Raw genomic sequence first — 12,193 nt, 5'->3', positions numbered from 1 at the left:
TGGATGCCCCATCCCTGGAAACATTCAGTCAGGTTGGATGGGGCTTTGAGCAACCTGTTCTGGTTGGAGATCACTCATTGCTGATCCTTAAAAATGCCTTCCAACTTAAACCATTCTCTGATTCACTTTATAAATTGGCCTGAGACATGAGAGGGGTGGGATTTGCCCAAGGCTGTACTACAGACAAGCACAGGTCTGGGGTTTCAGTATAGCAAGAAGCTCTGCCAAGGGCACTCCTTGGTCTGAGGTGTAGGAAAGAAACAGGCATGACAAAAAATGTGCCTGTGCCTCCAAGGTAGAGCATTCTGAGAGACAGGCAGCAACTGTGAAGGAGTAGAAGGTCTTGCAACAAAAATCATAGCAATTGCTTTCACCAGAAGTCTGAGGGGAAAATGGGAAAGGCATCAGTAGCATCTGGTATTTGAGCTCATCCACATGGTCTTTAGGGCAATTCAGCCCAACCTGAAACAGAAGTCTAAAGGTAGGGTGTCTGAATTGAAGGTCATTAAATCTCAGAAACAGTCTAGTTTTGACTAGACTAGCTTAAACCAACAATGAGGCTGCCAAAGGTGGGGAAATTAATTCCATCCACAGTGTGTGTAGCAAAGCCAAAGAAATATTTACACATCATTGCCTTTCCTAGATGCTGTTATCCTGAATCTAGTTTTCCAGCTGAGGCAAATCCAGATGATGTAAATCATTATGACTCTATTGACATAAGCTAGCCAAAAGAATGGCCAAAAGTTTCTGTGCTAATTCCTGTTGTTTTTCTAGGTTGGCATAGTTTTTAGGAATTGTGTTGAGGTGTTATTTAAATTAAAATTTAAAAGAGAAATGGATCATTGCAGTTAAAAAAAAAATATTACTGACCTAAAAGGTGTTATAACCATTTGGAGGGCAGAAGTGAATGTTTTGAGAACATTTGAAAATGCCAGCTCCTTCCAGCCTTAAAGACCTCCATGAGTGCAGCATTACCCGTTAAACACAAATATCTGTATTGTGTAGAGTAACCACTCCAAATAAAAACATGTTTTCTGTGTCAAAGAGAACTCTGTCAATGAGTATATTAACCAAAGGCCAAGTTTCTTGGCTTGAAGCAGAAATTTCCTCAGTTAAATGGAGGAACACAATAAGAGGAGGGGCAGGCACTGAACTCTTCCCTGTGGTGCCCAATGGCAGGACCTGAGGGAATGGCCTGAAGCTGAGTCAGGGGAGGTTTAGATTGGGTATCAGGAAAAGGTTCTGCACCCAGAGGGTGGTCGGGCACTGGAACAGCTCCCCAGGGCAGTGGTCACAGCACCAAGCCTGACAGAGTTCAAGAAGTGTTTGGACAATGCTCTCAGGCACAGGGGGTGACTCTCAGGGTGTCCTGTGCAGGGACAGGAGCTGGACTTGATAATCCTTGTGGGTTCCTTCCAACTCAGCACATTCTGGGATTCTGTGAATGTTCTGGCATGGAGACTGAAGGGAGTTGTGATTTTTTTTTTCTTTTTTTTTCATTTATTTGGTTTCAGAGGAGCCTGGTAAACCCAATTTATAAATTATGTAGGTAGCCAATCTATTTTTGTCTTCTGGACAACTAAAAGACATAAATATAGAAAGTACTCTGACAGTGAATTATTCTTCCTTTGCCATTACTCTGAGCATTTGTGGAGCCTGAGAGTTTTGCTGACACAAGAGAGTTATACAGGTTCCCCCAAAGTAGTGCAGTCATTTGCTGTTACCACAAGGCATGTGATTTTTCTTCTTTCCCTTCAGTTTAATATATGTTACAATTTTTTAGTTGAAAGGAACTAGAAAATGGCAAAGGACAGGAGAAGCATAGTCCTTGTCTCTAGATGGATTTCATCTGGGAGCACACAAAGCAAAAAACTTTCAGCTGGTATGAGCCTTCACACTTGTCTTGTAGGACCTTTTAACTTTTGTTTCATCTTCCTTTAGATTTCTGGGGGATAAGACATGCCATTGCTTCATCTGTTGGGTTTATACTGCATTTTGTTAAAAATGTTCACCTCTGTTAATATTTTGGACATTTTATAGCCCCTTTATGGTAATATTTTACTCACCACTGTCTTCATCTTTATTTCATACACGTAGGTCTCAATCAGTTAGTGTGGGGTCTCTCAGGAATCCTCATGCAGAGGTTGCTTGATGTCTCCAAGCACCCTAAAAAAAGGAGTTCCCCTCATTTGTATTCACCTCCCGTTCAGTAAGATGGTGGAAACCACACTATGTGTTCAGTTTCTTCCTTCTCAAAGAAGTATTAAGCCAAAGAGGGTTCATATGCATTGTCCCATTGCATCTGTGACAGAAGAAACACCACAACAATATAACACTCATTCCTGAGGTGCTGAATGTGCCAAGTCTTTATTCAGGCAAACTAGATAATCTGCATTGCAGCTTCAAGTGGGAGAAGCACTGAGGCACCTGCTCTTTATTTGCCTGATGGAATAAAGAAACTTGACACCAAAAAAAAAAAATAAAAGAGATGTTGGCCCCGGTTACTGACCATCCCTGGAGCATAGCCAGGAATAAAACCCCAATATTTCACTGTGGGCTGCACAAGAGGGAAGGTTTTAAGCAGATTTTTTTTGCCTTCTCCAACAGATGTGTTGACAATCCATAAGCATATGGCTCTTGTTCACAGGAGCTATTTGCCCCCAGCTTTAATGTAATTTACAGGCAGTTTCCCAGTCCCCATTTCTCTCATTTCTTAACTATATGTGTTTACTCAAGAGAAAATGGCAATAATCCTCTAAAGCAGAAAATGGATGGAATTTAGTCCAGTCAAAACTAATCAGATCCTTCAGATTTGAGTTTTATATACTTCATTTAAATCTTTTGCTAATGAGCATTGACAGAAACACAGACCAGTGTTGGTCACAGGGAATTCACTTTGGGTTTTTCCTCTATTCTCTATTGGTGCCTACATTATCTGAAAAAAGTGGGGTTTTTAACTTGTTTTTTTTTTTAATTACTTTTTTAAATCAAAGACATTATTGGATTCTTATTGCTTTGTGGGGACAGATTGAATAATCAAAGCTGCTTCTGTTTGCAACATACAAAATTATTCGAGTTAACATTGCAGATGCTAAGAGACAAGGGCTGCATAACAGAGTCTGGAAATCTCTCTTCCCCCACAGCAAGAATGTTCTTTGTACTTTGAGGCCCCAAGAGTGTGAAAACTTGTCTTTTGTGGGTCTTAATGTTGCAAACACAGGTTATTTGTAGGTTAGGGCTTCAAGGTTTACCCACAGAGTGAAAAAGTTACTTCCTACTTTCCTTACTGCATCCTGTCAGCTCTAGAGACTTCACTTTCTTGAGGGTTCAGTGAGTAATCTGATGTGTTTGACAGCCCAAAAAAGCAGCACATAAAAGTGGTCTTAACTATTTCATAGCTAGGTAATGAATAGGAGCAAAAATAGCCTGGCTGTAGACATGAAGTGCCTCCAGTACATCAACAAAACTCTAAATATTTGCTTTTCCTAAGATAATGCAATGTTATAACAGAAGAAAAAAAAAGGAATTCTTTATGACTGATACATGAAAGTAGGGCTCAGGAGATGCACTAAAAACTTAATTGCTTCTGCAGCTTTTATGAGTGTGATTCATCTGGTAAGCCTTTACCTAGCTGTGAGTTAAGTGTTTAATCTACACTGGTTATTCAAGGCACTCCTGTGAGACAGACAGGTATTTCTAGTTCACCCAACCTATCCCAAATGATGACTTTTTACTACTTTCTATGACAAGTGAGTCTATTTCTCTCCCTAAACACCCAATTTAGATGGATTCATCTCACCACCTTCATCATTCCCTGACATTGTAGCATCAAGGACATTTTCCACCTTTTCCCCTCTGGCAGAGCTTTTAGGGATACATACAGTATCACAGGAGTGCATATACATGATTCTCTATGTACAAAGGCCAGGATAAATGCCTGCAGTAAAACACATTTTGTATTTGCCTGGTCATTCTTCTTATTCTAATCTTCAGGACTTTAAATGAAGTTTATACAGTGTCCTAGAGCATAGTGTTTTCACTTAGAATAATTTAACTTACTCTTAGAACATTTGGGGCCCAGAATAGTAATCTGTTGTATGACAAAATTACTGAGTAATTCTTGTTTGTGTAATGATGGGCTTTGAGGTGTGTGGCAAAATCTCAAAAGCCTGGTTAGCTAATCAACCTGGTTTTTAGATTGATTGACAAACTTTTGAGAAAGTGTCTGATCCCAGACATACTGGTTCGGCATTATATTTGCAAATAATAGCACTGAATTTGTGATCTAGTATTTGCAGTTCTAGGCTCATCGACACTTCCCGTGAACAATCACACTCTTAATGTCTTGAACAAGATTGGCCTCGTTGATCTCATTTTCTTTTTTCCTTTTCCTTGCAAGTAGCCTTGTTGTGCTCCTGTGTGAGATTGTAAGCTGCTCTGTGATCAAATAAAATAAACAAAGTTAATTGCCTTAATTTTACTTTGTTTTTTTTTCCTTTCAGTGGCTGCCTCAACTGCTAATTCCACAGCTGGTGCGGCCATGAATTCTTTGACTTCTCTGGGTACTCTCCAAGGACTGGCTGGAGCCACTGTTGGACTGAATAATATTAATGCACTAGCAGGTACCGTAAACAGTGAGTATTTATTGCTGTGGTGGACAGCCTTCCCCAGTAATCATGCCACAAAAACTATCAATTGCAAAGTGATAATATGATTTTTAATCTCTACACCAGATAAGGGGGTCAAGTTGATTCAGTTCCATACTACTACTACTACCTATGTAGTTCTCTGGAGTCTTTTAGTTTCACACAGTTTGTTCTGCAAAGTGAATTTCCTTGTGTCCCTGCATAAAGACTCCTCTTCTTGCAGTAAATGTGGAAGGTAAAAGAATTGTCACTGGGGATTTGGGTTGTCAGGGTTGTAGGAGAGGCTCCTTTTTCACTGGGGGAGTCTGACAACAGGTGTATCACCCCAATGTACAAAACCTCACTCAGAAATGTAGCGCCACAGAGGCAGTCCTTTAAAATATCTTTAAGAATTATCTAATTGACTTGAGAGCAACATGCTTGAAAAATGAGGGAAATGAGGGCTTCTTTGGCTTTTAATTGGCAAGTATAGGAGAACATGCAGTCAGTCACCTGAAATGCCAGAGCACACACACCTATCCCATGACATCTTAACAAACCCTGGCATCTCCAGCTAGGAAGATGCCAGTAGTTGTTAGAACATTCTTCTTTGTTCTTAGCCCTGGTCAACATTTTCTCGAAGAAGGAGGATTTTTTTTTTAAATTATTGTTTCTGCTATGATGACTTCACCTTTGCCTGTAACAGAAGAGATTTGCCCAGCTGCATTTTTCCCCCTCCCTCTTTTTTTTCTTTAGCTGCTGTTGCTCCTTGCATTTCCTTTTGCAATGCAAGGAATCTATTTGGTCATTGCCAGTCCATGACCCATCATAATGTCCCCTCAGGAATGGATGTCCTCCTCAGTATCTCTTGCTCACTCTGATGCTCTGCATGATGTCCTTTCTGTCACTGTTACTTGGCTGCTCACCCAATTTCTTTGTTCTGTGATCTCTGGTTGGCATTGTTGGGAGCTGGGAAGGAAGGGGGCTGATGGATGTCCATGTAGCAATGTTGAATGGTTGCATGGGGTCTCGTGTAAAACAGGACTTGCTTCTGGCAAGGACATGTGCATTTCACACAAAACAACCTCTGTGTAAATACAACTCAAGGACAACTTAAGAAAAATTAGTATTAGGTCCCAAAATGGCAGATGCTAGTTTCCTTTCTTACTCCATTAGTGTCAAAGCAAGCCACAGGAAATGGCATGCACAGAAGGTTATCTCCTCTCCTCAGCTCTTGCAGTAAGAGAGCTACCCTGTCATCAGCAAGACACCATTCAATGTCCTTTCTGATTACCAGTCATTGTGCTTTACTTGGCATATTAAAAAAATCACAATATCAAGAGCAAAATATGACATCCCACTCCTTCCCCTCAGCAAGTCATGAGAACTCAGGCACACTGGAGCACTCCAACATAATGTACCCCTTCATCAAAGCCAAGCAGGAGTGAATCCTGTGGGCTCATTGTGTGGGAACGCTTCTGTTGCACTCCTTTTAGCACTCCTTGCTAGGCTGCAAGCAGAGTTTACGTTTTCTCAGCAAGTATTTTGAGGTGATGTGTGTGCAAACTTATCTGCATGTGTCATTTGAAGTATTAATGATGTATTCACAACCTGGTACCAAATCTCAGTTTGTTTTAAGTCACCGTTGCTTCCATGGACTTGTACTGACCATGACTGCAGTCCCAAATCTTCTTCATGGATGTTTTTATGGATATGTGTATGGTGCTTACCAAATGTATGTGGGTATGTCTGTCTGTGTATATACATTATTGAGAGAGAGTTAAAGAGGGGAAACTGCTTCCCCACGACACAGCTCAGCATTAAGGCACTGTTTCCTTCAAAAGGGAATTTGATTATCACTTTCTGGTACTCATGATGCTGATGATAGTGAAGCATTGCTCAAATTACAATAACCTTCCCTGTCTATTTTAATGACAATTTGGGGCTTTTCCTGATCACCATGTCATTTTCCTGATCACTCAGTCATTCACACTCAAACTCACCTGGGAGATTGATTGCCTTTAACCTCGTGTTCAGTAAGTCTGATGCTCCACACTGACATGGCTTATACCATGGTCACAAGCAAGCCCATAAAAAATATTCACTGGCCATGGACATTTCTGAAGTAACTGTGCAGCAAACTGAGAACTGAGTGACATGCTTCTAGCTGGGTAATTAGCAAATCCAAAACACAAATCAAGTAGAGCTTAACCCCAAAATTAATCAGGAGGTGGCACTGGGCTTGGGCATTGATTTATAGAGAGGTTTGAAGAGTTGCTCTTCTGCCTAAGCCAAGTCCTGCCCTGCGCATGAGAATCCCATGGAGAATGTTTTCCACACTGAGCTCACTAGAAGACTTTAATCTGTTTTCTCAGTCCTGTCTGGGTCTGTGAAAAGAAGCTGTTCTATGGAGGCTGATAGTGCTGTCATTGTAGAGAGAAGCATTTTTTAAAGATGTCTGGAGCCTTAAATAAAGTGGAGTATAGTAGGTTTAGGTGTCTCCAAGGTTTTGGCAGCAGTTGTACCTAAGTGTGGGGATTTAGTCTTTCCTCAGTTATTCTTGGAGCACCTAAAACATTAAATGGCAAAACATTAGACTGCCTGCTTTGAGCATGTAAATTTAAGAATTCTTAGTACCAAAAAGAATTATGAATTATGAGGAAAAATTACTAAAGAGGGAGGAAGCAATTCTTTGCAATTAAGAAAGAAGACCATACGTTCAGAATACTGGACAGCTATGGCACAGTATTTGTGTGTGACCCCAGGGCAGTCACTTAGCCTCTTTGCCCCCTTATTTACATCTGTAAAACAGAGATAAAACTATTCATGACAGACTTGAAGGTGCTTGAAAAGCACTTTGAGAGACCTTTGGACTTGCCAAGCTTTGTTGCTTTTGTATCATGTAGAGAAACTCAGAAAAGTAGAAGGCCATAGATGAGAGGCTCCAAAAGGTTATTTCACAGAAGGGAGGAAGGGACCAAAGTTCAGTGTGTGACTGAGGTGCACTGGTAGAGATAATAAAGAGATGGCAGAGATGCGTAACAGCAGCTGGGCCTTGCAGATTTCATAAAAATGCAGGAACAGAAAGTGTTGGGTGCTTTCTGCAGCTGTGCTTTGCTGTGTGTGCCACACGTGGGCTGTGGCAAAGTAGCTGTGCCCTTCCCAGGAGCTGTGGGCTGCGTTGTCTGGCTGATGGCTGATCTGGAGCCGCTGGGTGGGAAGTGCTATTGATTCCAGGGGAAAGGAGGGGGAGGATGCTGCCCACTGCAGCACAGAGCATGTTTATCTAATAGGCCAATGACTCACGAAAGATAACATGGTATCCTAATGCTACCTCTGTTATCAAGTTATTTCAACGCTCTAATAAAAGGAGAGATACAAGCTGCTTTATCAGGAACCTTTAGTTTAACCAGTCCTGCATGTACAAGCAGAGACACAAATCCAAGTACAGAACAGCAGAGCAGGCAATAGTCAGCCTCAGCATCAAATTATTAGCAGTAGTAATATTTAATATATAATATATTGTATATTGCACATTTATTATAAAAATTATTCTTGATATTGCTTTTGTTATTATTATTGTTATTATAATATTTTGAATGCCACTCTATCACTCCCACTCCTGAACTGGACAGGGGAGAGAAAATACAACAAAAGGTTTGTGAGTTGAGATAAGAGCAGGGAGAGATCACTTAACAGCTATCATCACAGGCAGAATACTCCTGGAAATTAGTTTAATTATTAATTAGTTTAATTTATTACCAATCAATTCAGAATAGAATAATGAGAAATTAAGCCAAATCTTAAAAACGCCTTCTCCCCACTCCTATATTCCTCCCAGGATTAACTTTATTCCTGATTTCTCCACCCACTGTCCCCAGAGGTGCAGGAGGACAGGAAATGGGGGTTGCAGTCAGTTCAGCACACATTGTTCCTGCAGCTCCTTCCTTCTCAGGATTGGACTCCTCACACTGCTCATCTGCTCCAGCATGGGGTCCCTCCCACAGGAGGGAATTCTTCATCTGCTCCTTCAATGTGGGTCCCTTTCCAGAGGCTGCAGCACTCCACAAATTGCCCCAGTGTGGGTCTGTTCCATGGCATGTCCCTTCAGGAACAGGCTGCTCCAGACTGGGTCCCCCACAGGGTCACAGGTGTTGACAGCAAACCCACTCCAGCGCAATCCTCTCTCCACAAGTGCTGCCAGGAGCTCTGCCTTCCTGTGGGGTCACAGCCTTCTTTGGGCACCCACCAGCTCTGGTGTAGGCTCCCCCATGGGCTGCAGGTGGATCTCTGCTCCCCCATGGAGCCCCATGGGCTGCAGGGCACAGCTGCCTCACCCACCCTGGGCTGCACCAGGGGCTGCAGGGGAATCTCAGCTCCTGCCCCTCCTTCTCCATCAGCCTTCAAGAGCGGTTTCTCTCACACATTCTCACTCTATCTGCAGTTACCATTGCACAGGGTTTTTTCTCCTCCTTTACCAAGTTACCTCAGAGGTGTCACTGATGGGCCTTGACCAGCAGCAGGTCCATCTTGGAGCTATGTGGCATTGGCTCTGTAGGACACAGAGGAGGCTTCCAGCAGCTTCTTAGAGAAACCACCCCTTTATCCCCCCCCACCACCACCCAAACCCATTGCAGTTTTATAACTGGAGTCATTATACAAGAAATACCCAGGTCTGTTGAGCTCTGACAGGGGTTTTTGTTCGAAGCAGTGGCAGCCAGTACCTCCCATCAGGGTACAGTGATGCTCTGAAGTGGGGTGGATGGGAAAGAGAAGTCTTCAAAGTGAGACATTTTATTAAGGAAAGGCTAAGAATATCACATCTCTGTCAAGTGTTTAGTCACACAAATTATAGTAAGATCAAAAGGTATAATTTATGCAGTACAATTCTCTTAATTGGCACAGAGTCCGGTGGAGCCAAAAAGGTGCCACTTGAGCAATTGTCCTGATTATTGGAGACTCATAGGAATATGCTTTTCAAATCTACATAAGAGGCAGAAGGATACTGGGGTCAGCATCTTTATCCTCCTCTGTCAATGCTGGATAATTCCCTGCGGTATTCTTCCTGTATCTAAATTACACATGTGATAAGGTTTCTGCCATCTTCCTTGAAGACTGTTTCCCAGTCTAATAGATTTAATTATTAATTTACTATAAAGTGTCCTCTGCTTAATTCCCCCACTTTTGCCCAATTTACATACCAATCCTTATTATTGCTCTGAAATTAAGCCCTTTCCTTCTCTTTGGGGTCTTAATATGACATCACCAGTCACATCTTCACCCACCATTTTACCGATCAAAATATTAGATATTGTCTAAGAAATGATTGCTGGTGATTCTAGGCACCCCTCCCATTTTTCTAGGGACTGATTCTCTGTACCTCTATGGCCTGTTAAGCCCTTTAAATTGTTTGTGAGCTGCTCACCTAGAAACTGGGGAGCTGGGATGGCTGATTGTGCAGAAAACGTGCTCTGACTCTCAGTCCCGATGTGCTCTCAGTGCTCAGGCTGACACAGGCTGGGTGTGTGGAAGATGAGCAGAGCTCTGAACCCTGCCATGCTTTCAACTTCCAACAGCAAATTCACTTTTTCTGGAATTTCTGAAAGACATGCTAGCACTGTTAACTTCAACATAACTCATTTTGGAGTCATGCTGAGCGATAGAAGCAGAGGAGGGAAGCCGTAGCTCAGGAGTTTGTCCACCATCAAATCAGAGTAGTACAACTCCTTATGCAGCCCACACTGTTTGCACGGATGAGGGATGTCATTTTCTGCACAGCTAGCAATCCCATCTGAAATTTCCTCTTTAGCAGCCATCCCAGGTAAATTACTCTGTTACTTATCAGGATGGAGAATTGCTGTAAGTTAAAAAAAAAAAGTGACTCGGCTTCCCTTGTGAAGAAAAACATTGCTAGAAATAAATGCTTTTGTTTCTTCATGAAAGGTGTCGAATCTGGGTGAAGTATTTTTAGTCACTCTGGGTGTGCTGCTGTTCATCTCTTGTGGAGTGGCTGGAGTAACTGGAGAAGGAAGGTGGAAGCAAAGAGCATCACAGTCCATCTTTCTACCACAAGCCCAAGAGACAAAACCTGTAATTGTGTAGAGGTTTATAATAGAAGCATTTATGTTGAAAAAGGCCTGTTTTAAATGCAGTTAATTAGGTGTCCCTATAGGACACAAAATAACACGATACACACACACTGCTGTTCTCAAGGCAAAAAAGGGAAGTTTATGTTCTGACTCCAACATTTATAGATTTCCAAAAGTGACAGTGGCTGGAGGGTGAAAGTGCCACCTCGCCAATGACACTGGACAGTCCATCAGATTTCTCCTCCTCCATAAAAGAATGCAAAATAAGTTATTTACAGAAAGTGTGTGAGAAAGTTCGTTACAAGAATGTAAACATCAGAAGGCTTAGAAAATCTCAAAAAATCAGGGCAACAATTAGGGTTCTCTGCTTGCTATGTATAAGCAAAACACTTCTGATCTGGTGCTGTCATGGCTGTTGCTGAAGATCCTGGTCAGAGAGAGGGGGTTACCTCACAGACTGCTTTATCTACAAGGACAGGGACACAGGTCTAACAGGTCCCACACTGCCAGCCTCAGACACCCACAGCAGAAGCACAGATGTTGAGGTGGACGAGCAGAGAGGCTCTCAGGAGCACAGAGCTGTAGTACTTGCCAGTAGCAGGCTGCATGCGAGTCCATTTGACTGTGCAACCCTTGTGCTGAAGTGACCCTGATGCCAAAGTCGTGTTTCTTTGTCCTCAGTCCCATTTTTGGTGACGTGCCGAGCTGCATGCACTGCTGTCGTCCTCAGTGTCGTATAATACCAACGACTTTCGGAAAGCACTAATGAACAAGTGCAATTTCTTTTCTCTATTGTTGGGTTTTTTGTAAAGTTGCTCAAATGCTCTCAGGTATGGCGGCCCTGAACGGAGGACTCGGCGCCACAGGCCTGACGAACGGCACGGCCGGCACCATGGACGCGCTCACCCAGGCCTACTCAGGAATCCAGCAGTACGCGGCCGCCGCGCTGCCCACCCTCTACAGCCAGAGCCTGCTGCAGCAGCAGAGCGCCGCGGGCAGCCAGAAGGAAGGTAAGTTCTCGGCAAGTTGCAGTTTGTTGCAGCCCCGAGACACGTGAAAAGTCTCTGTTTCAGTTGGGGTTCTTCAGTTCTCGGTGTCAGAGTTGTTTATTGTATCTTATCTATAAAAATTTTTCAGCAGGACAGACAGAGGCACTCTGCCTGCCCCCAGGGCGGTGTTATCTCTTTATACTACAAACTACATGTATAACATGTTTACAATTATTTTCCAATACCTATCACCTATGTTAGACAGTGAGTTTCTACTCTAAACCAATCCCAAAGTGCCAACATCATAGCAGAAGATGGAGGTAGAGAAGAAGAAGAAAGGCTGGACACACCCAAGTCCCTCCATCTTGTCCCCAAAACCCCTCTTCTAAAATCCCCAAAATCTACTTTTTCACCCTGTGATAATTTTATTATTACACTGCTTAAGCTTCTGTGGCTTTCAGGTCTTCATACAAAGATGGTAATTTGCTCC

General features: G+C 42.6%; 1 protein-coding gene across 13 annotated transcripts in view; it reads left to right on the top strand.

The window, feature by feature from the left end:
• Positions 1-12,193, top strand: part of CELF2 (CUGBP Elav-like family member 2) — a 550,308-nt gene that overhangs the window by 521,807 nt on the left and 16,308 nt on the right. For 6 of the 13 annotated variants that reach the window (XM_064703051.1, XM_064703049.1, XM_064703042.1 and 3 more), the window contains 2 exons: positions 4,503-4,634; positions 11,527-11,724. In XM_064703051.1, coding sequence (XP_064559121.1) covers positions 4,503-4,634; positions 11,527-11,724 — 330 coding nt within the window. The remainder of the gene's footprint in view (positions 1-4,502; positions 4,635-11,526; positions 11,725-12,193) is intronic. The other 7 variants (XM_064703046.1, XM_064703043.1, XM_064703048.1 and 4 more) reach the window with 3 other exon arrangements.

Source organism: Zonotrichia leucophrys, chromosome 1A (genome assembly GCF_028769735.1).
Source record: "Zonotrichia leucophrys gambelii isolate GWCS_2022_RI chromosome 1A, RI_Zleu_2.0, whole genome shotgun sequence".
Lineage (NCBI taxonomy): Eukaryota > Metazoa > Chordata > Aves > Passeriformes > Passerellidae > Zonotrichia > Zonotrichia leucophrys.
The sequence above is the reverse complement of the archived record's forward strand: the minus strand, read 5'-3'. Positions and strand labels throughout refer to the sequence as shown.